Raw genomic sequence first — 25,194 nt, 5'->3', positions numbered from 1 at the left:
GCATCTCTTGGAGTGCCCAGAGCATATTTTGGTCTCCACGCTAGCTTGCAATAATTCACCTTGGGCCAGGGAGACGCCTTTCCTTTAAGCCAATGAGGAAGTTGCATGGGGAGACTCCTCATGATTTAATGTTCTTGAATCTTGCCAGAGTTTCTTGGTCGACACTGGTGGGAACTGCTTTTCCCAGGCAAGCAGGTGTCCTCCAACTCCATATTTGATTTGTGTTGCTGATCATGACCCTATGTTGGAGGATTACAGACGGGGATCCAATGGCTCGCCACCATGAAAGAACACAGTGTGTTGCAGTTGGAATGCCTTACCATTGCTGACGGGTTGAAGGAGACCCTTTTGTGAGGCTTGTTTCATTCTTCAACACTTGACGTCCCAAAACTGGTGTTTACGGTGGTAATTATCTGCGTGCCAGAAAAGTACTAAGAAATACGTGTAATACCATTTTCCTTTTTTTTCTCCTCTTTTTGAATGATGCTGGATAGCCTGGACGTAATAGTTTATATATATATATATATATATATATATATATATATATATATATATATATATATATATATATATATATATATATATATATAAACGGGTTGCGGGTTCGTGTAAACAGGTTGACCCATCCGCCTAACCCGTTTATTAAACGGGTTGGCGGGTTGGCATACCCCTAACACGAACCCGACCCGTTTAATAAACGGGTTAGGCGGGTCGACCCGTTTACGACACAAACCCGTTTAAGCCAAACCCGAACCCGGCTAAGAAGCGGGTTGGCAGGTCGTGTCAGATTTTGCCACCCTATCAACCAGTAACCACAATCCAAGTTGATAATTTTCATTTTCCATAATGTACATGAACACAGGAATCCAAGTATCTTTAAGTTCCAAAAAATCACAAATGCCCCATAATCCTTCCCTTGCATAAAACAACAGCAAAATGAAAGTCCTATACAAAAAAACTTGGGACTCTTTTTTTAAAGGCAAACTGGGTTAGGCAGACCCCTACCAGTTATACAACTATACTATTGGGGTTTAAACCTGCAAAGTCCAACACTAGGTGGCGTGCACTAGCTGCTCCTACCAGACAAGAGGAGCCCCCGTCGGTAAAAACTTAGGACTCTTTATGACTACCATACCCCTAAATCGAAACATGAAATTTGAAGCCACAACCCCAGTAGAATTACTCGAGTTTTTCTCCAGCAAGTCATCAACTGGAAACCATTATTGGAAATAGTTGTCAGAAAACAAAATGTGGTAACAAGAAAAACATGGGCACAAAGAAATAACAAAAGGACCGGGCCGTGTAAAAGAGATACGTGTAAAAGGTCGAGTTATGTTGAGCACCACAAGAGAAAAGGAAAAAGAAGCAAAAAGACAGGCCGTGTATCTTAAACTGCTACAATTCATGAGATACAACCACATAAATATGCACTGGAACCAGGGCCGGAGGCAGGGTGGGGCTAGGGTGGGCATGTGCCCACCCTGACCTGAAAAACCCCAACATGGAGGTTTAGGCATGGGTGGTCAGTGTTCACCCTGGCCCAAAAGTGTGCCCACCTCCTCGTGCTGGAAGAGCCCAAAACTGTACCTTAGTGAGACTTGAAAAACAAGTGACTTTTTTTTTTAATTGAGAGAAAAAATTATTATGAAAGAAAAAACAACTGATCATTTGTTTCCTCATCTTTACAGCAAAGTGACACATATTAGGAAAAAGCAAACCAAATATTTCCTCATAATATTTTTCAATGGAGACGGAATGGTAAAAGGTTTCCCAAATAGTTTTGCTGGCTTCAACAGCAATAAGTGTTCAAGCTAGAATGGCTAGCTGTACAAAAAAAAGGGTTCCCTTTAGAATAACTTAGAATCACAATTTGAAAAAAAAGTAAAAAAACCTTGACTAAAAGTCTAAAATTATAAAGACCAGCAAAGAGCGTAGGTTTCAAAGAAAAAAACACCACCACTTCAAATGTCCCAAATCATTGAACTTATGTTAGGACTTCTACGAGTGCAAACTATAGTATAACCACCAAATATCATGTTATTTTCATGTAAATGTTTTAAATTAAATATTAATGTTGAAAAAAATATGTCACAATAGATTAATTAAATATATAGTTTTGAGATATTATCACTTATTTTTTATAATTTTTTTCAAGAAATATTATTTTTATTTACTTCAATTTTTTATTTAAAAAAGTGGAAAGATTTTGCTAACAAAAATCTTTAAATTATCATTAAACTAGCTACTTCCTGCACCTCTTGTATTTGCTCACTACCATGTGGGAAGCATATGAGCGTCAAGGCCAAATTAGGTAAATCACAGAAGCAAGAAACAGGTAGGGTTGGGAGTCTGAGAAGTAGGGCTTGGGAAAAGAGAGGAGCTGCACATTGATGAGCTCATGTTTGATTCATAAAGTGCTTGTTCGAACTCGTGAAATAGGCTCGAGCATGAATAACCAATGTTTGTCTTGGCTCAGCTCATATAGACTCATTTATTAATAATAAATATATTTTATATTATATAATGAAGATGGTTAAAGTATTTGGCAAGCAAGCAATAAGTTTAGATTCCCAATCCTATTGCTTATAAGTTTTATTTTGTAAATGAGCTAGTTTGAGCTTGGCTTTGTAGGTTTCGGGTCTAAATTTTATTGTTTTGAACTTAGAAAATATATTTTTCGTAAATGAGCTTGCTTGTGTATGTCTCATTTAGCTCAGACTTTTCATGAGCTCAGGCTCGGCTAGGCTCAACACAAAATCTTGAAATTTCATAAACTATACCTAGCTCTATATACTAATCAGATTCTTAAGATTCAACTCAGATTCTAATCAGACCTTTGTCACCAAACTCTGACTCTATAAAGTTTGGCAAGGGTTAGGTTCGGGTCAAACCCGACTTATTGACACCCCTACTTGTGCAGTTGTGCCCACCCTAATTTAGATTCATAGCTCTGCCCCTGGTTGGAACTATCAAACATACCATTGGATGATCAAAAGATTGTTAGGAGAGCCATAATTATATACACTTATCATAATAACCAAATCAAGGCACATAACACAGAACAACACATGAAAGAAACCTTTCATTTGTAAGCAGTGTGCATGCTTTGAACAGGCAAATATATTTATAGCAGAATCTGTACAGTTTAGAGTACCACAAAAAATTTCAGTCTAATGAAGAAAGTGACGAGTCAACTTTTGGTATTATATATACAACTGAAAAATCCATTTTTACATTGTTGTTTCTCCTAGATCAAGTGAGCCACTACTTTGTGTCCAACTGAACAACCAAAGGCAACCAACAAATGGTGCATGTATAGCTCTGAAGTTCATTAAAACAACAAATGCACCAGAAATACTTGCATCTTTAAGTTTTAATTTGCTTAAAAAATGCATACAGTTTTACTTCAGCATGGATTCTTATGGGTTATACAACATATGATGCGGGTGCTCCACTGATATAGCTTGTACAGGCCCAAATAAAGCTTAGTTGGGAATAAATACAGTGCATAGCACAAACTCCTGAGAGAAGCCAACTAGTTTTCGCATACTTCTGCAAAGTTTGATGAATGCTCGAAGTTTGACATCTCCTTAAATCCACAAATCGATTTCAATGTGTCTGATTTGAGCGGAAGAACGTCAGTTGCATTAGAAACAGTTCCTTCAACACATTTTCTGTCCTCCAGATACTTGATCATGAGAAAACAAGCATCTTCCAACCATCCAACTTTGCATAGCCCATCAATGAGAATTGCATAAGTGGCCTTGGTAGGCTTGACTCCATAGCCACACATTTCAACAAATAGATGAAAAGCTGAATGCATGCGGTGAGATTTGTACAAGAAACGAATAAGTATATTGAAGGTGATGGAATCCAGCTGAACCCCAGAAGCGCACATTTCTTTTAGAAAGTTTTTAACAGCAGCAATATCTCTAGCCTTGCAGAAACCATGTAACATGACATTATATGTACAAGTATTAGGAACTAAACCAACTTCCACCATCTGCATGAACAAACTGCTGGCCTCATCGATTCTACCAGTTTTAATAAGTCCATGCAAAGCAACTGTGTAGGACACTTCATCAAGGCAATAATTTTCAACAACAGCCTTCCTAAACAATCTGACGGCTGTATGGAATTTACCAGCTTTAACAAGACCATTGAACAAGGCAGTGTGAACATGGGCATCAATACTAGAGTTGCTAACAAGAAGTCCATGGTAGACATTGATTGCATAATCAACTCTCCCTGATCTGCAGAGCCCACTGAGTAATGCAGCATAACTAAAGCTATCTGGTAAAATGCCGTCTTCCACCATATAGTTGTATAACTCCAAGGCCTTCAATGCATAGCCCGTGTTACAAAGAGCACTCATAAGTGAATTATAACAAACAAGATCAAGTGATATCTCTGCTCTTCTGAATAATTCAAACAGAACCATGGAGTCCCTAGCACAACTTAGATTAGGCACCAAAGAGCTAAGAGTATATGAATCTGGTTCCACATTTCTCTGGCTCAATTCGAGAAATAATGCTACTGCATCACTGTTTCGGCCCAACTTACAGAAACAATGGATGAGGACATTGTAAAGAACCAAATCAGGGATGCATCCCTTCGATTTCATATCATGCCAAACATCCAACGCTTCATCAAACATCCCGGCTTCGAACAATCCTTTGATAAGTGATGTATATGTAAACACATTTGGGCAGCACCCACTTTTTTCCATATTTCTCAGCATTTGAATGGCGGCATTAACCCCGCCAATTCTACAGAATCCATCTATCAAGACACTCCAGGAAGTTATAGAGAGTTCATGACCTGAAGTAATCATATGGCCAAACACTGGTAACGAATCCATCACCCTCCCTGACTTGCACAAACAGTTCACAACCATCATATATATCTCAAAATTAGGAGAATACCCACTGTCCACCATAACTTTCATAAGCCTCTGAACATTAACAAAATCACCCAACTTACATAGATTCTTAATTGTGATGTCGTACGTCAAGTAATTCGGGAATTGGGTATCGTTCAGCATCGACAATGCAACATCTGGCCGCCCGATTTTGAACAAGATATCAATCACAACATTCCTCGCAAATGTGTTGGGGAGGAAGCCAAACTTGAACATCTCTTGGAAAGCCTCCAATGCTAGTTCATACATACCCCCTTGCCAAGAGACCCTCATCAGAACAAGAAAAGCTTGAGCTTTTATCACACAACCAATCCTCTCCAATTCTCGAACCAAACTATTCACGGATTCCAACCGATCAGTGAGGCGTTTGACGATCGGAAGAGCGATTTCATAAGTTCGCGACTCGTGGAAGTAACCAGGCTGCCGGCCAAACCACAACAAGAGGGCGAACGCCATGATATCCGATGGGCATCCTTCCAAACACGAGTTAACGATATGGGGAGTGAGATTTCCACGGTATTTGAATCCGAAATCGATCTTTTTCGGCATTTCCCCGTGTTGGTCTCTCATAATTTGGGGTCGTTGTGAATGGTGGTGATGGTCTACATCTCTGAGGCATACCGTGGTGAAGGGGGCAGTGCTTTGAGAGAGGGTGGGAAGAAGCCGCCATCTCAATCTCTTCATCTACTGTTTGTATACAGGTTTGAACGATTTTGAGCATCATAAGGCAAGCCGAGGTAGCAAGAAACACTAGCAAGAGAGATACAGATAGCCCGTCTATTGTCATCCAAGAGAGAGAGAGAGAGCTCAGACGTACTTGCTAGTGCCAAGAGACAGCACAGTAGAAGACTCTTCCTTCATGTCGGCAACCATGGCTCCTTCTGGAAGCTCAGGAAGCAGAAGCGCAGAAGGGTCCCCCAAAGAAGTGCGACGCTGCGGGAACACGAGAACTCTGATATGTAACCCTCGTTTTGGGTTGGTTAATTGGATCTCGGGGGTATCTCTTGATCGGGTTCAACCCGACCCAAACTAGAAAGATCTCAACCGTAGATTCTTTGACGTAAGTTTGAATCCCTTGGATCTCAGGCGTAGCTTCAGTAGACGAACGTGGTTTTGGAGGCGTGTGTCAACGGTCGGGTATGATTAGGGATGCCAATAAATTGATTTTTTTCCGATATTCAACTGAATTCGATTCTGTTTAATTGCATTTGGTTAGGCAAAGCTATATCCAATTATAACAGGATGCGAATATGATTTTGATCTCTAGCTACCGAATCCGACAAATATCTGAATCAGTTTACATGATGTAAAAAAGTGGATATTATTTGAGTTTTTCACCATCCAAATTTGGTCCCGTTTAGCCAACATCGGATTAGTACAAATATGGTATTGACTACATCTGATTCGAATCCAAACCATTTACATCCCTAAGTATGACCTAATTCCAACTCACACCAGATTTGGTAGATAACAAACAATGTGTCCCATTAATTAGCTGGGTTGAATTCGTGAGGTCCAATTAGCATATAGAGTTGGGTATGGTTTATGAAATTTCATCCCAAACCTGACTTATGCCCAAGTCCTCAATAAAATCATTGTTATTATTATTATTATTATTTTATGACGAAAAATCTTTGCCCAAAGGAAGAAAACTCCGGGTGGTCCAACCACTACCAGACTTACGTGGCCCACCTCTGAAAATCATTATTATTTTTAATATATATATATATATATATATATATATATATATATATATATATATATATATATATATATATATATATATATATATATATATATATAAATTACTACTGTTACATCTTTACCTGTAACAGGAAACATATATCGGTTGCCTCAAGGGTGGGGTGGCTTAGTCGGGTGGGGCCTTGTTAGACGGGCAGTCAAGGTTCGATTCTCATGGACATCACTTTTTTGTGCAAGCCAATGCGTAGCGTAGGTCCCAGGGGTAGGAATCCTAGCCTCGGAGTTTTAAGCTGTTTGACGACCCTAGGTATGGCAGCCTGAACCAGCGTCACCAGGTTTTCAGTTGTGTTTTCTTCTGGTTATAAATAAAAAAAAAACATATATGGGTTGCTTCTTTTTCAATTTAACTGCACCACCGTAAATTTATTTTTTTTGGTATAGACTCTACTCCCAGTTGGATCCGATTTAGATTTTTTGATATGGATAGTGTATATATCTGAATCCATTTCATTATTTTGGAATAGGTAAACAAAAACTGGGCCTAACGTGACCTGTTCAAATTTACAACATTATAACCTACCGCATTTGTTCCTTTCTCACCAAGTTCGATGATACAGGTATCCAGACCAGAGCTAGACCTGAGACTCTATCACGAGAACTGAGCTGAATCCGTATCCAGATCTGATCCAGTTAGGTCAGATTTAGTATATGAATCTAATTTGTCTACATCTATGTCACATGAATACGATTGTTGATACTCAGACACTAACATTTGTATGAAATTTTCAATATAACCCAGTATACAAGGGGACATGATATAGAGATTTACATCCATGGATTGTTGCCATAGATAATGAGCATTTCTGCTAATTTTTTTATGGGAAGCTGAGAATATTACAACCTGAAATTATTCACTTATGATAGTGCGACCTAACCATCCATCTCTCTCTCTCTCTCTCTCTCTCTCTCTCTCTCTCTCTCTCTCTCTCTCTCTCTCTCTCTCTCTCTCTCTCTCTACATTAGCACCACCTATCAATACCAGGATTATGTAACTGCCACCCGTAACAACTAGTTTGGGAAGAATATTTTTACGTGGTGCTAATCATTTAATAACTATCTTTGTAGCTCCAAAATATTTTGCTTCCAATTAAATAAGAGTAAATCACATTTGAGCTAAGCTTCCACATAGAAGTGCTCTTCTTTGGTTTCTCAATAATGAAATAAGACCAAATTCATGAGCTTATTATGGAGTTGATGTTCTTTATGAATGAACAAAGATATGGAGGAAGGGGGGCTCTCCGCATGGTTGGTAGGAGCTGTCAGTGCAAGTTTCTTTGCTGTGAGACGTTGCAGGATCAAATCCCAGTGGTACGTCTGAATAATAACTGGTGGGGGTCGGAAGCTTGCCTTTCAAAAAACATAAAACAAAGATTGCAGGAAATTTTGGAGAAATTCTCACTTTTACATGTGGCAGAATCCCATCATGGGAGCTTGTTCCCCCAAATACATGAAGGTGGTAGGCCGGTCATTTCTGCTCTTTGAAGTACTAAACAACGGACGCACCATAGTTTTTAAGAAAATCCCATTAGCAGCCAAGGGCATTTTATATCCAATTAAAATTCTAAAGTCTTCTTGAAATCCACGAACCATATTAATATATGGCGCCAACAGGTCTTTATACATATAAAAACTGCACTGCACTGCACATAAACTTAAAAGTATTTAATTATCAGTCAAGGTTGACGTCTTTGGCTGGCATTGGTACTCAAAGATTACAAACTCTCCTTGCTGATCCACTTGATGTGCATCTTATATATACACTATTGGACTAGTGTGACAAATATTGGCATTATATATACACTATTGGACTTGAATTGTACACCCGATGGGGTTGCCGGAGTGGTGGCGGGCTTGGGGAGAAGGTGCTGACTCCTTCATCCCAGGTTCAACTCCCATGACTTGGGATCCGATTCTCCGGGATGGTTTCTTGTCATAAAAAAAAGGCAATTTGTGTAAGTTGTAATGCCCATAAATCATGATCTTGTGTAAGATCATAAAAGGGTTGGATGAAGGGTCAGCATAGTTCCCAAAAGGATCTTGGTTTCAAATTAAGCTTTTGTTTCAAGTCAAGAGAAATTAAAACCAAAGAAAGATAAAAGTTGGTGGGAGGTGGGCCACGACAGACAGATTCCCTGCATTGACAGCCGTTCATCTTTGGATTGGTGACTACGATCATTACTTGTTGCACATAACCTTTTACTAGTTCTAGCATATCCCATAAGAGAAAAAGATAGTAATCTATTGGGAAATTAAGATGAGTAAAAGTTACGAAACTGTAGCGATAATAGAGTGTGAAGTTTAAATGGATCAAATTTCAGTCGGGCAGTTGAACAAAGTAGTTGAAGTGTAGTTGAGTGTGTTCACCCTATACCATGTGAGTCATTTTTTAACACATAAATAGCCCAATCCTATTACACATCCAACTTCTTCTAACTTTACTAACCCAGATGCTCTACCTCTTCTTGGCTACTAACTAAACATATTAACTCAAAGTCCATGGAGCCATCACCACCACCACCACCACTAATATCCTCACCAGCATCACAAAGTTTCTGCCTTCCATCAGCAACTCCACTTCTCTTACATGACCAACATGCCAACGACTTTGGGGCCAGGTTTATCGACTGGAACACGATCCTTTCCCGTCAGCTCGGGTTCGGTCCGATGAGTATTGGTAACAATGAGCCTAAGTTTCATGTAAATTTGGAGGGTACCAACAACCATATTCAAGCAGGAGAGCAGTTGGTGGACGAAGACAAGAGCAAGGGGAAAGGTGGTAAGGCCAGCAGCAGCAGGGCCAGGAAAGCTACTAGACCAAGGTTTGCATTCCAAACTAGAAGCACTAATGATATCTTGGATGACGGTTATAGGTGGAGAAAATATGGGCAGAAAGCTGTAAAGAATAGCTCATATCCAAGGTAAAAATCACATCATATATATACGCATTTCATTTTGGTTTCGCTGGGTGAACCATGGAGAAAGTAGGCACTGTCACACACACACACACACATTAATGCATGCACAAAATAGACGAGGTTGCATGTGGTAGCATTTTAAGTTATAGAATCACATTTATTGAACTTTGTTGTCACAAAATGGAAACAATGGCATGGTTTCTTTGTAATAACCTAGCGTGTGCAATTTCGTAGCTAGGGTTGAATAAGATAGATGGACTAATTGGAGTCGCACTATATATACTAATGGAGGGGTCTGGAGTTTGAATCCCATCGGGGCCTACTCTTAGCTCTATCGAATAAGAAGGGTCCTAACGTATGTTTAAGCACCCTGTGAAAAATGACTTTGAATAGATGAGAGGGTGGTGTATGCTCTCCCCCGATGATTCACCGAATCCCACGTCTGTGTTCAGGGGTCTGAATGAACACCACATATATAAGCACATGAGGCTCATATTCTCGTGTATGTTGACACACGTCTGTGTTCAGGGGTCTGAATGAACACCACATATATAAGCACATGAGGCTCATATTCTCGTGTATGTTGACATCACTTAGCATTGGAGTCTGGTGTGGTTGCAAAGACTTAAGTACCCTTTCTCGCTATTCTTGCCATAAAATGATGGTTTGAGAAAATAACAAAAATGTCCTTCATTCAAAAAAGGAAAACAAACGGTTCAAAAAAAGGACAAACATGTCCTCCATCCAGAAAGTCGAGGATGATGTTGACTCTTCAAAGTCTACACAGTGAAACGAACCTTAGCCAACGATCCGATGGTGATCCGGCGAAATGATGGTGAGTCGGCGATTCGATGGTGAGTCGGCGATCCGATGGTGAGCTGGCGATTCGACGATGATCCGGCTTAACGAACCTGAGCCATAAAAAATGTCTGTTTGAACTTTTCATCGTCATCTTCTTCTTCTTCCTTCTCCGTAAAACACTGTAAAACCCTCTCACTCTCTCTCCCTCCTTTTTCTGATTTTGTGCACATCCAGCAGACGATCCTACATTGCTCCATCAAACATTGACTGACCTGCACACTAACTGTAGCATCGTTCAACTTGATGAGTTATGGAGCATGATTCAAAGTTTTTGCCCTTACAGGAGGGGGGTTTGGGGACTCCTCCAAGCGTGGGTAGCATAGTTTTTGCCCTTACAGAAGGGGGGTTTGGGGGCTCTTCCCAGCGTGGGTAGCATTATTCAACTTGATGAGTTGTGGAGCCTGATTCAGAGTTTTTGCCCTTACAAAAGAGGGGTCCGGGGGCTCCCCCTGGTGCGGGTCCCGCTGCGTAGTCAGCGGACGAGGGTCCAGAGGGGCCGCCCCTGGCGGGGGGCTCGGGGGGGCAGCACCCCCCTGACCAAAAATTTTTGGGGCCTTTATATGATCTCTTTTATAAATCGCTACTCTCTTATCTCATTTTCACTATAAATCGTTACTCTCTAATTTGATTTTCACTGTAAATCGCTACTCTATAGTCTGCATTCTACTGTAAATCGTTACTCTCTGATCTGATTTCTACTGTAAATCGCTACTCTATGATCTGATTTCTACTATAAATCGCTACTCTCTGATCTGATTTCTACTGTAAATCTTTACTCTCTGGTCTGATTTCTACTGTAAATCGCTACTCTCTGATCTGATTTCTACTGTAAAACGTTGCTCTCTGATTTGATTTTTACTGTAAATTGCTACTCTCTGATCTGATTTCTATTGTAAATCGCTACTCTATGGTCTGATTTCTATTGCAAATCGCTACTCTTTGATCTGATTTTTACTGTAAATTGCTACTCTCCGGTCTGATTTTTACTGTAAATCGCTACTCTCCTGTCTGATTTTTACTGTAAATTGCTACTCTCTTATCTGATTTTTACTGTAAATCGCTATTCTCTGATCTAATTTCTACTGTAAATCTCTACTCTCTGGTCTGATTTCTACTGTAAATCGCTACTCTCTGATCTAATTTCTACTGTAAATCGCTACTCTCTGATTTGATTTTGACTGTAAATCGCTACTCTCTGATTTGATTTTGACTGTAAATCGCTACTTTATGATCTGATTTCTACTATAAATCGCTACTCTCTGATCTGATTTCTACTGTAAATCGCTACTCTCTGATCTGATTTCTATTATAAATCCGATCAGAGAGTAGCGATTTATAGTAGAAATCATATCAGAGAGTAGCGATTTACAGTAGAAATCAGACCATAGAGTAGCGATTTACAGTGAAAATCAAATTAGAGACTAGCGATTTATAGTGAAAATTAGATAAGAGAGTAGCGATTTATAAAAGAGATCATATAAAAGAGATCATATAAGGGACCTGCGGCGGAGGGAGCCCCCAGACTTCCCTTCTGTAAGGGCAAAAACTCTGAATCAGGCTCCACAACTCATCAAGTTGAATGATGCTACCCACGCTGCGAAGAGCCCCCAAACCCCCTCCTGTAAGGGCAAAAACTATGCTACCCACGCTGGGAGGAGGCCCCAAACCCCCCTTCTATAAGGGCAAAAACTATGCTACCCACGCTGGGAGGAGGCCCCAAACCCCCCTCCTGTAAGGGCATAAACCCTGAATCAGGCTCCACAACTCATCAAGTTGAATGATGCTACCCACGTTGGGAAGAGCCCCCAAACCCCCCTCCTGTAAGGGCAAAAACTATGCTATCCACGCTGGGAGGAGCCCCCAAACCCCCCTCCTATAAGAGCAAAAACTCTGAATCAGGCTTCACAACTCATCAAGTTGAATGATGCTACCCACGCTGGGAAGAGCCCCCAAACCCCTCTCTTGTAAGGGCAAAAACTATGCTACCCACGCTGGGAGGAGCCCCCAAACTCCCCTTCTGTAAGGGCAAAAACTCTAAATCAGGCTCCACAACTCATCAAGTTGAACGATGCTACAGTTAGTGTGCAGGTCCGTCAGTGTTTGATGGAGCAATGTAGGATCGCCTGCTGGATGTGCACAGAAGCAGAAAGAGAAGGGAGAGAGAGTGAGGGGGTTGATGTTCATGGCCTTCTCAGGGGGGATTCCTTTCTCGGATAATCCTGCAATGCAGAGACTGGATCTTAAATAACCATCTTTGGGGTACTTAAGTCTTTACAACCACTCCTTTTCTAGAATCATCATTTTTTTTGGCACTAGTGGAGGAAAGGGTACTTAAGTCTTTGTAATCGCATCAAACTCCAACACTAAGTGATGCTGACAAACATGGGGATAAGAGACACACATGCTTATATACGTGGTGCTTTTTGGGTCCCCCGATCATGAGATGCCATGTTCGAGGGGGTAACATACAACCTGCTTCGAGAATAGATGGAGTTCATCAAGGTTGGTCATGTTTGACATGATGACAAATGGTGGTAATTCAAGTAGAAGTAGGGAAGCACCCAAGCTGCTCAAGAAGTGTGGAACTCAACCTAGCCAATTTAAAAGTCATAAGCTATGTAAAATGAACATTTCTAAAAGGGAAACACACCTGTGTTGTACTCACATTGGTGTGGGTGTGACACTTGAACACAGCTTTTGTACTGTCAGGTGCAGTCAACCATACTTGAGTCTGTTTTTATCTAAAACTAGACTCTTTTTAATCCTAATCAAGTCTAGTTTTATAGTAGATATGTACATACATACATGAACACACATATATAATATATAAATAAATAAATTTATATATATGCACTCCACGCCCAAATCTTTTGATATTGTTGTGTCACACTCTTTGCACCTACACCAGTACCCGCATCTGCACCCACACCAACACCAACACCAACACCAACACCAACACCAACACATAGGTCACAAGTCTCCATTAGTTCTAGATCTTCTTAGGAGATGTTTGTCGTCTCTTGTGAAAAAAAGCAAATAAAAAATTTTCAATATTTCTACTATAAATAGCATATCGCCTAGAATATATATATACGAGATTATGAAATTGACTGTGTGGCATTTAAACCACCACTGAGGTGCTTACCCATGTGGTTAGCGAAGCTGAAGGCCCAAGATCAAATCCATCTGGTGGATGGGGGGTTGTTGTTACTTTTTCACGGTTAGGAGTTTTCCTTCCTCATAAAAAAATGTGACATTAAAACCCATTAAGTGTTTATAAGCCTTCAAATGCATTTTAGATTTTGTTCTCATTTCCATAATTACACGACAAAATTAATTAGCTCAGCATTATCTATATATATATATATATATATATATATATATAGAAAGAGGGGTAGATGCCTATGCCTACCGGGCTTTTGAAGGCTTTTTTCTCAAATCTGATCATATAGATGTGCTATGTGCATGATTTTATAGGAATCCACTCTTGGATTGTCTGATTTCGATGCGTGAGTAGGTTTTTATAAGGTTTAAAAATCGATGGTCTAAAATCTTCATAAATATCCAAGATTTAAAAAGTCATATTTTTTTATCGAAAAAACACCATCCAAGTATTGTTTCCAAGCAAATCGACCACCGTTCAGCTATGAGATTGGATTTGTGAAAAACAACTAAGAACCCCTTGCTGCAGTAGGCATGAAATGGAATAGGCAGCTAACCCCTACTCTCTCTTTCTTTATTTCTCCCTCTCTCTCTATATATAGAGAGAGAGTAATAGGTCCGTGCTAAATGAAATGTGCTAAATAAGTTTTTCGGGTTTCTTTTATTTTATTTTTAAATTTTGACCGTTCAGATATGATCTATGTACTTGATTTTATAGGAATCAGCAGCACTTGAAGTGTTAGATTCTGACACATGGGTGCGTTTTTATAACATTCAAAAAATCAATGGCCCAAAATCTTTGTAAATTTTTTAGGCTCCAATTATCATTTTTTCATAAAAAAACACATGATCCAGGTGTGTATTCCTTGTAAATCGACCATGCCCAACACATTTATAGGGTCAGAACTGCGAAAAAACACCGAAAGAGCAGAAAAACCCATTTAACATATTTCATTTAGCACGTACCCATTCTCTCTCTCTCTGTATATATATATATATATATATATATATATATATATATATATATATATATATATATATATATATATATATATATACATATCTTTGTGCAAACATGCTAAATGGGTTTTTTTGGGCTGTTTTCATTCTATTTTTAAATTCTGACCTACTTACTTTATTTTTTAGGCACCAGCTTTTGGAGCAATTGATTCCGCCACATGAGTGGGTTTTTATAAGCATAAAAAAATCAATGGTTCAAAATCTTTGCAAATTTTTGAGGCTCAAAATATCATTTTTTTCATCATGAATGCATGATCTGATCTCGGTGTCCATTCCTATTAAATCGTTGGAATCACAAGAAAGGCACTAAAAAACCAAAAAACCCATTTAGCAGTTTATATATATAATCACTATAATATGAGAACGGTAAATATAAGAACTACCACGCGAACCACGATTTTTATGGATTTTTTTGTTTTTTCTCTTAAATCTCACCATACGGATGTGATCTAAATGCTTGGTTTTTATAAGGACCAGCTCTTGAATAATCCGATTATGATGCATAAATGAGATTTTTTTAAGGTTTTAAAATCAACTGATTATAATCTTCATAAATATCCAAGCATTCAAAAATCACAAATTTTTTATCAAAAATACACAATCAAACAGTTGATTCCTAGCATAAACATGGTTGGATTTGCTAAAAAAAGCGCTGGAAATGCCCATATTTCTAGTGGTTATATATATAGATAGAGAGAGAGAGAGAGTATTCTACCATCATCTATTGTGTGTATAACATAGAAAAATCATAGGTGCAAGTTAAACCGACCTCATCGATGTTGACATAGTATGTTTGCTAATGTTTGCACCTGGGATCATAAATTTTACATATGGTTTTGAGTCATGAGATTTTGACAGATTGTGGGTCATTGATCTTTAAGTCCGTGAAAAACCTACTTACATGCTGCAAACAGATGGCCCAAAACCTATTTTCAATTAAACGAACTATGCAGATTACATCTATGTTTAGATCCACATAAAAGTTAGAAAACACTAAAAATTCAGTGTTTTTACTGAATTGTATATAGAAATGACCGTAGCCAAATAAATAAATAAATAAATATAATAAAGGTATTTCTTCAAATTTTCTAATATTTTGTAGATCAAATGTTATGGATGTGATCCACATGGTTTGTTTAATTAGTAAAAAACTTGTTTTGAATTATGTGATTATGACAAATAATTAGGTTTTTAAAAGAGTCCAAAACTCGATGGTGCCAAAATTTCATAACACAAAAGATCACATTTTTACATCAGAAAAGTACAATCCAAGGCTTGGTCCTTAGCAAACAAACCATGTTGAACACATTTATTTGGTTAGATTGGGTCGATACCACTTGCACCTATGATTTTTGGCTCATTAGTTTTTTACCTTCATTAGTAGCATATATATATATATATATATATATATATATATATATATATATGTGTGTGTGTGTGTGTGTGTGTGTATGTATGTGTGTGTGTGTGTGGAGTACTGTTTGGAGGGACCTGATCATCTAAATGAGTTAGAAATCATAGTTGTAGGTATTGACCCAATCGAATCTCAGAAATGGATTCATATTGGTTCAAATGCTAGGGATCCGCTCTTGCATTGTGTTTTTTCAACAAAAACACAATTTTATGAGGAAAGAAAATATCACACATTATAAGTAGTTGATTTTTCTACGCTCACAAAGTCGTGCTTACATATCATAATCCGACGAGCCAAGGGGCCGATTCCCACTAACCAAACAATGAAAATCACATCTACATGCTTAATTTCATGAAAAACAACAAAAACAAATAAGTAAAAAAAAAACTTATTTGAATGCCACGATGACCGAAACAAATATGTGAGAGAGAGCTCGTTGTTGGATCGTTTTTTAGATCACGTAGTTTCACAATCAACAACATGATATAAATCAAGAAATAAATCAACATGTAAATCATGATAAACAGTTGATCAAAACAAGAACAGGGAGCAAACATGTTGGTTTCCGCATCATACCAAAATCAAGTCAAAAGCAAATCACGAAACAGTTGCATAGAACACAATAAAAATAACAGGAACATCTTTACATTCTGTACTAGGTTAAGGCGTACGAAAGTACTCCCCTTAGAGAAGATTCGCCCCCACATACAGTGCAAACAGGGCCCGACGTCCTTCTCCTAGGATACAATAGCCTCGACGATCAGAATCGGTGCACTCTGACGGATCGTCCTTCGAAGATAACCTCTATGAACCGATGTTGCAGAAAACCTTTTCGGGATAACTCAGGAGAGATAGAGAGCAACAGGGAGAGAGAAAAATGCAGAGCCTTTCTTCCTCAAAATTATGCGTAAAGCATCTTCGTAACCCCTGCCCTAACCACGTTTTATAACACACGAATGGTTACAAAATGTGGAAGGGACCCGTTACAGAATTTGAGGAGTCGAGACTCGTTAACGGAATCCGAAGAGTCGAGATCCGTTAACAGAATCCAAAGAGACAAGACCCATTAACAGACACGGACTACGAGGAGTCATGACCCATTATCATTTCTCTTAACCCATTAATGAATCCAAATAATCACAGAAACTTTGGGCAAAAAGGTACTTTGGTTTTTATTGGATATGGCCCTAAAGGGCCAATTACCCGAACCCAAGCCCGAGCACGGCACGACTCGGCTCGACACGGCAAGGCGGGCGGGCGCACGAGCGTGTGTGTGTGGTAGTCATCCTAACCCCTTGTTCTTTGGAACAAGTGTAAGAGTTTACATGTAGGTTATAAAGCCCACAACAAACTCAAACCTCTTCAATATGGGACTATAACACATCATCAAGTCCAACCTTTTTTCAAAAGGAAAACAGCCCACATTTTTCTTCATTTGAATTCTGTCACCTCTACTTCTTAAACCCAACATTTCCCCACAAATTCAAAGAATAAAAACGGGAGGAAACCAAGATGCAAAATGGGATAATCCGCAACAGGACATATCATGCTTTCAGTAATGGTACCTTCCGGTTTGAACCACTACCTTAGTTGACTAACTTTACCCCCACATAAACGAAGTGAACTGAAGTCTTGAACTTGAACCTTTGGTGTAGGAATGTCCATTAGCAACAACAAGATAAAGGTTCTGGTTGTAATCTTTAAGGGCGGCGCGTTAAAGGCCATGCGCCCGAATCCTGTTTCATGAGTGACTTTAGAAATAACCCAATTCCTTAAACTGCAGTCACACAGTCACACTCACATAGGTGGGCTTCTACAGAGATGCACTGCGAACATCTCGCCTAGAAGGCTTTGAACCCATTCAGAGTTTTTAACTCTTTCTTAACTTGCAGCTACAGTACATTTTCAGAGTAATCAGGGGAACAGACACAAATACATAGTATCTCATAAATAAGGTGTTATCCAGTTCACCCTAAAGCTTGTTATTACCACATTGAACCTACTTTGTGGGATCTCCACTCAGATAGGTTGGGTTGCTACTATAGATGAACTACTGATAGGTTTTAGTCCCATCCCCTCTCTAGATTTCAGGACTAATGACTTATCTAGTCCTTTCGTTAATGGATCAGTTGTGTTCTCTTTGGATCCAACATAGTCCACATCAATCACTAACTGAGACACCAGTTCCCTTACAGATTTTATTCTGACTTGGATGTGTCTTCTCTGCTTTTGGTTATATTTTGTGCTTTCAATCTTTGCAATTGTGGCCATATTGTCACAATGCACAGATATTGCAGGAATTGGTTTGCTCATTAAAGAAAGTTCCTCAAGAAGTCCCTTTAACCATTCAGCTTTCAATCCTGTGATATCTAAAGCACAGAGTTCAGCCTCAAAAGTAGACCGACACAAGATGGTCTGCTTTACTGATCTTCAGGCGACTGCGTCGCCACCCAAGGTAAAGACATACCCTGTCTCGCCATAACTGAAAGAGTTCATGGCTATCCAGCTCGCATCACTATATCCCTTAAGAACTGCAGAGAATCTCTTGTAATGCAAACTCAAGGAAATGGTTTCTTTCAGATACCTAAGTACCTTGTCTAATGCCTTCCAATCAGTGGGATTTGGATAACTTGTTTATCTACTTAACTTTGTCACGGAGAACGAAATATCTGGTCTCGTGCAATTTGCAAGATACATCAAACTTCCAATAATCTGAAAATACCCTAATTGAGACACAGGGACACCAGTCGTATTTGTATGAAGAGGAATAGAAGGGTCATATAGAGTTGCTACAAATCTCCCTTGGTTATAGCCAAATTTCTTAAGTACTTTCTCAATAAAGTGAGATTGAAAAATGGTTATCTCTTCAGCTGAACGAGTCAGCTTTAAGCCTAAGATCACATTTGCAATAATTCCCATATTAAAACCAAACAATAGAATATCATCTACATACAGGCATAAAATAATACAACTATCACTTTTAACTTTGCAATAAACACACTTATCAGATTCATTGACAATAAAGCCAAACGATAAAATAATATTATCAAACTTCTCATGCCATTGTTTAGGGGCTTGTTTTAGTCCATATAATGACTTAACAAGTCTACAAACTTTGTTTTCATTACCAGGAGCCACATAACTTTCAGGTTGATCCATATAGATCTCTTCTTCAAGATCGCCATGCAAGAAAGCGGTCTTCACGTTCATTTGATCGACCGAGAAATTATAAATGAAAGTCAGTGCAATAAGCACCCTAATTGTGGTCATCCGAGTAACCAGAGAATAGGTGTCAAAGTAATCTATTCCCTCCTTTTATTTGAACCCCTTGGCAACCAGTCTCGCCTTGTACTTGACAATGGATTCATCTGGTTTCAACTTCTTCTTAAAGATCTATTTGCACCCAATAGTGGAACTACCACGAGGGAGGTCAACCAGTTCTCAAATGCCATTAGAAGCAATGAAGTCCATTTCACTCTTTATGGCTTCTTTCCAATGCCTTGTTTTAGGTGAAGCCATTGCATCTCGAAAAGTGGGAGGATCATCCTCGATAAGGTAAGTGATAAAATCACTTCCCAAATCCTTGGTAATCCTTGGTAATCCTTGGTCTCTTGCTCCTTCTAGGTTCAACCACTTCCTCAGACTCAATGGGTCTAGAATGGGAACAAGGTGGTTCTACTCCCACATCTGTCATCCTTTCTACATGTTCGAGAATGAAACCAGAAGTTGAAGGTATATTTAAAGAAGAAAGATTCTGAGGTACATCAACTTTCATGGGAAATACATCCTCAAAGAATGTAGCTTCTCGAAGTTCAACAATAGAGTTTACATCTATGTCAGATATCTCAGACTTAATTACTAAGAATTTATAGGCATAACTGTTCTTTACATAACCCAAAAAGACACCATCTACGGTTTTAGGACCTAACTTCTTCCTGTTGTGCTATGGGACAAGTACCTTAGCAAGACACCCCACACTTTAAGGTATTTTAAGCTAGATTTCCTACTTCTCCACAGTTCAAAAGGGCTACTGTCCTTATGCTTCTGAGGAACTCTATTCAGAATATGGCAAGCCGTATTTAGAGCATCTCCTCATATATAGGTAGGTAATCCAGAACTCCCAAGTAGAGCATTAATCATATCAGTTTTGTTTCAGTTCTTTCTTTCTGCAATCTCATTAGATTGAGGAGAATATGGAGCAGTAAACTCATGAACTATGCCAACAGATTTGCAATATTCATCAAGCTTATTAGAGGTATATTCTTCCTCTCTATCATACCTCAATCTTTTAAGTTTTCTACCTGTTTGTGTTTCTGCTTTATTCTTAAAAATAAGAAACTTATCAAAAGCATCATCTTTTGATTTTAGCAGATACACATAAAAGTATTTAGTGTTATCATCCATAAAAGTGATAAAATACTTTTTATGATTTCTGGTTAACACTCCATTAAACTCATAGATATCTGTGTGCACCAGATCCAATATTTCAGAATCTCTAACAATCGTATGAAAAGGTTTCTTACATTGTTTTGCTTGCACACAAATTTCATATTTTTTAGTTTTATCAATGGAATGCTCAGAAATCATTTTCAAGTTCATCATGCGTTTCACAGAATTGAAATTCACATGATCTAATCTATTATGCCACAAATTAGATGATTTTATGTTATATGCAACATTAGACAATGAATTAAAAGAAACATCATTCTCTATTTTTTCACTGCAAACATGTTCAACACGAAGTTTAAATAAACCATCATCTAAATACCCCTTGCCAATAAAGGTTCCAGAATGTAAAATAACAACTTTATTACATTTAAAGTTAAATTCATAACCTTCTCTAACAAGACATGAACCACTTAAAATGTTCCTTCTAACTACATGCACATGGTGCACTCTGTGCAAAGATAGAACTCGTCCTGAAGGAAACTTCAGATCCACGCGTCCAATCCTTAACACTTTTGCAGCTGTTGAATTGCCCATAGTCACGGATCTGCCTGCATCAGCCTGGTATGAGACAAAGACAGACTTATCAGCACAAACGTGCACATTAGCCCCAGTGTCAACCAGCCACTCAGTTGGCTCATAAACGTGATATATTTACGGGTTAACAGAAACATACCCAGTACTGGTCCCAACGACCTCAGTCACCATGTTGACTTGCGGCGTTCCATCTGTGGCTCCATGAACTTTGGCCTTCTTGGAAGGACATTCCTTAGCCCAGTGCCCAACCTGCCCACAGTTCCAGCACAGTTTGTTCTTTGCCTTTTTCTGAATTTTGGCCATAAGTTTAAACTGGTTTTTCATTGCAGATTTCGGTTTTTGTCTCTTGCCTTTAAAAGATCCGATCATCATGTTCACTTTAGGTTGTTCAGTTGGCATCACAACCTGTTTCTGGCTCCTATGCTCTTTTTCAATGGCAATGGCTATCATAAGATCATTTAGGGAGATCTTCCCTCTACGGTGCTTGAGAGACATACCAAAGTCTACCCAAGACTTAAAAAATTTCTCCACGATGGTCATTACTTGAAACTTCTCAGGAAGTTTCATATCAGCCTCAACCAGACTATGGAGCAACAGCAGAAACTTGTGTGCCTGCTCAGTGACCGACTTGCCCTCAACCATCTGATATTTCAGAAACTTGGCAACCGAGTACTTTTTAAGACCTTGGTCTTCGGTATTAAACTTTTTGTCAAGTTGGTCCCATGGGGCTTTAGCAGTGGTAGATGAAGAGTTGTATACATCGAATAACATGTTGGACAAAGCCAACAGAATGCAACCATGACATATACTGTCCCTTTTTCACTCTACAGCCGCACTGACCGCAACAGGATCAGGGTCAGTATCAGAAACCGAAGGGCAATTGAGTTTCAGAATAGATAACAACCCTATCGTAGTGAACCAAATTTTCATGTGTTGCTGCCAACGCTTGAAATTCTGACCGGCAAATTTTTCTGTCATACCGAACATGTTCACTTTTGGTACAAAAGCAGAAGAGGACGACATGCTTAGAATCTTCTCTAAGACTGTTGAATCATTTTTTAGATCACGCAGTTTTACAATCAACAGCATGATATAAATCAAGAAATAAATCAACATGAAAATCATGATAAACAGTTGATCGAAACGAGAACAAGGAGCAAACATGTCGGTTTCCGCATTATACCAAAATACAGTCAAAAGCAAATCACGAAACAGTTGCATAGAACACAATAAAAACAACAGGAACATGTTTAGATTTTGTACTACGCTAAGGCGTACGAAAGTACTTGCCTTAGAGAAGATTCACCCCCACATACAGTGCAAATAGGGTCTGACGTCCTTCTCTCAGGATACAATAGCCCCGTCGATCAGAATCGGTGCACTCCGATGGATCGTCCTTCGAAGACAACCTCTACAAACCGATGTTGCAGAAAACCTTTTCGGGATAACTCAGGAGAGATAGAGAGCAACAGGAAGAGAGAAAAATGCAAAGCCTTTCTTTCTCAAAATTATGCGTAAAGCATCTTCGTAACCCTTGCCCTAACCACGTTTTATAACCCACGAACGATTACAAAACGTGGAAGGGACCTGTTACAAAATTTGAGGAGTCGAGACTCGTTAACGGAATCCGAAGAGTCAAGATCCATTAACGGAATCTGAAGAGACATGACCTATTAATGGACACGGACTACGAGGAGTCGTGACCCGTTATCAGTTCTCATAACCCATTAATGAATCTAAATAATCACAGAAACTTTGGGGAAAAAAGTACTTTGGTCTTGATTGGATATGACCCTAAAGGGCCAATTACCCAAACCCGAGCACGGCACGGCGAGCAGGTGTGTGTGTGTGGTAGTTATCCCAACCCCTTGTTCTTTGGAACAAGTGTAAGAGTTTACATGTAGGTTATAAAGCCCACAACAAACTCAAACCTCTTCAATATGAGACTATTCCACATCATCAAGTCCAACCTTTTTCCAAAAGGAAAACAACCCACGCTTTTCTTTATTTGAATTCCCTCACCTCTACTTCTTACACCCAACACTCGTAACACCTTAGGTGCCAATTTATGATGGAACCATTACAGTTGTCCGATCACCACTATCGGACAGTTGAAATTAAAACCCCTGAAAAAAATGGTCTATCAATCTCTCTCTCTCTCTCTCTCTCTCTCTCTCTCTCTCTCTCTCTCTCTCTCTCTCTCTCTATATATATATATATATATATATATATATATATATATATATATATATATATATATATATATATATACACACACACACACGGCATGCAGAAAAACTACTAGGTTGTCAAGGGCAGGGTTTATTGGGACTCAGTTGTAACCAAAACCAGACCTGGACCTGATTTTCTGGTATAGTATCGGGTCTGAACTCAGGTCTAATCGCACCCACAGTAAGAGAAACCATACCATAAGACTACACCCGGACCCGATAAGAACTACATGAACCAGACCCGGGCCATAGCTGGTAAAATAATATTTTTTTGTCACTTTTTACATTGAAAAAATGCTGGTCTTATTTGAAACTCGGGTTGGGTCCCGGTCTGATATAAAGTTTCACAAACTATACCTGGATCCATGTATTAATCGGACCTAAGGTCCGAGCCCGGGTCTTAATCGGGTCTTTTTATTTATCACCATACCCAAGTAAACCCGACCCTTTGACACCCCTACTCATGATATTGTCTTTTGTTGGTGTGTAATTAAAGCAGGAGCTACTACCGTTGCACCCACCATACTTGCAACGTGAAGAAGCAGGTTCAGCGCTTGTCGAAGGACACAAGCATAGTTGTTACGACGTATGAAGGAATTCACAACCACCCATGCGAGAAGCTCATGGAGAGCCTCACCCCTCTTTTGAAGCAAATGCAGTTCCTTTCCAGCTTCTAATAATTAAACCCACCAACTCTTTTCATCATACTTGATCATCACCCTCTTCTGCTGCTCAAGTCATGCACTAATTGTGAAAATGTGTAAAGAAAACAAAACAATTGCATCTCTTGTTTACATAGTTTGATTTGTACCGTATTCTCTGGTTAACTTTATGTGGGTTTATATGAAAACCCTAGTCAGTGGACAGGCATGCATGTGTATGAAGTTGGGTGTTTGATTTTGATCATTTGATCTGTTTCTTGCTTAGTTACGTGCAGAATGGATGTAAAATAAGTATCTTAGCCAGGGTTCGAAAACCTAGTGACTCGAGAATCGGCTTGTTCAATAGTGACTCGTGACTCAGGTGGGTCAATTTGGTGACTTGTTCGGGTTTCGTTAACTATTGATTTGATATAAAAATAATGTATATTAATCAAATAAATACAAAAGCCATGATTACTTCTAAAATTAATAAAAAAAAACATTATGCCTAGTTGCAACAAAGCTACTAGTCATTTAATTACAAGAAAGTAAATTGAACTTCAAGGTCTTCAATAATTTTGATCCAGATGAGTCAATCGAGTCTGAGCGAGTTTTTGCTCTAGACGAATCTACCCACTGGGTTGATTGACCCAATAAATGGGTAATCTGAACCAAGTCATGAAGTTAACTCGGCAAGTTTTTAATACCCTGGTGGGTAAGGTACCCTACTGGCATGGGTGATTGAATAACTACTTAGTTGTATATAGTCATTATTAGGGCTTGTTTACTGGAAAGGATGTTGTATAGCTCAAAATTTATAATCTTTTGAACCAAACTATCTGGCCAAATGATCTCTGTGACTAAGTTTTTGGAAAATAGATTTTAAAGGAAAAGTTTACTTTGTGAAATATGTTTAGTCTCATATTGAACATTTTTTAAAAATGCATTGGGTTTAAAATATGTAGAGTTGACTTAGAAGACAAGGTCTTCACTGGCCTTGTCAATTGAACTTTGGATTTTTTACTTTGATTTTAGATTTTGGTTCGATTTGGGTCTTAGTCATTGATTTGACTTGAACCAATCTTTTTATCACTTAATTTTGGATAATTATGTACCTCATAAAACCTCTTAAAAAGCTTTCATTTTTTCAAATTGTTTAGTGGTTGACTAGAACCTCAAAGGTTATTTTTGATATATCTGGTGAGCAACGCCTTGCCTTAACAGATAGCCTCAACTTATTTGACACATTGGGATGGTGAGTGGGTGAAGGCCGTAAATGCGT

General features: G+C 38.9%; 1 protein-coding gene across 1 annotated transcript; it reads left to right on the top strand.

The window, feature by feature from the left end:
- The first annotated feature begins 9,181 nt into the window (after positions 1–9,181).
- Positions 9,182–23,962, top strand: LOC149836670 (putative WRKY transcription factor 43). The gene is made up of 2 exons (XM_090006968.1): positions 9,182–9,603; positions 23,771–23,962. The coding sequence occupies exons 1-2, from the start codon at positions 9,182–9,184 to the stop codon at positions 23,946–23,948; spliced, it is 600 nt and encodes a 199-aa protein (XP_089863094.1). The 3' UTR covers positions 23,949–23,962.
- The last annotated feature ends 1,232 nt before the right edge of the window (positions 23,963–25,194 follow it).

The sequence above is a fragment of the Nuphar pumila genome, chromosome 5, assembly GCF_984573655.1.
Source record: "Nuphar pumila chromosome 5, dmNupPumi1.hap1.1, whole genome shotgun sequence".
Lineage (NCBI taxonomy): Eukaryota > Viridiplantae > Streptophyta > Magnoliopsida > Nymphaeales > Nymphaeaceae > Nuphar > Nuphar pumila.
Note: the sequence above shows the minus strand (reverse complement) of the source record. Positions and strands in the feature narration are given on the sequence as shown.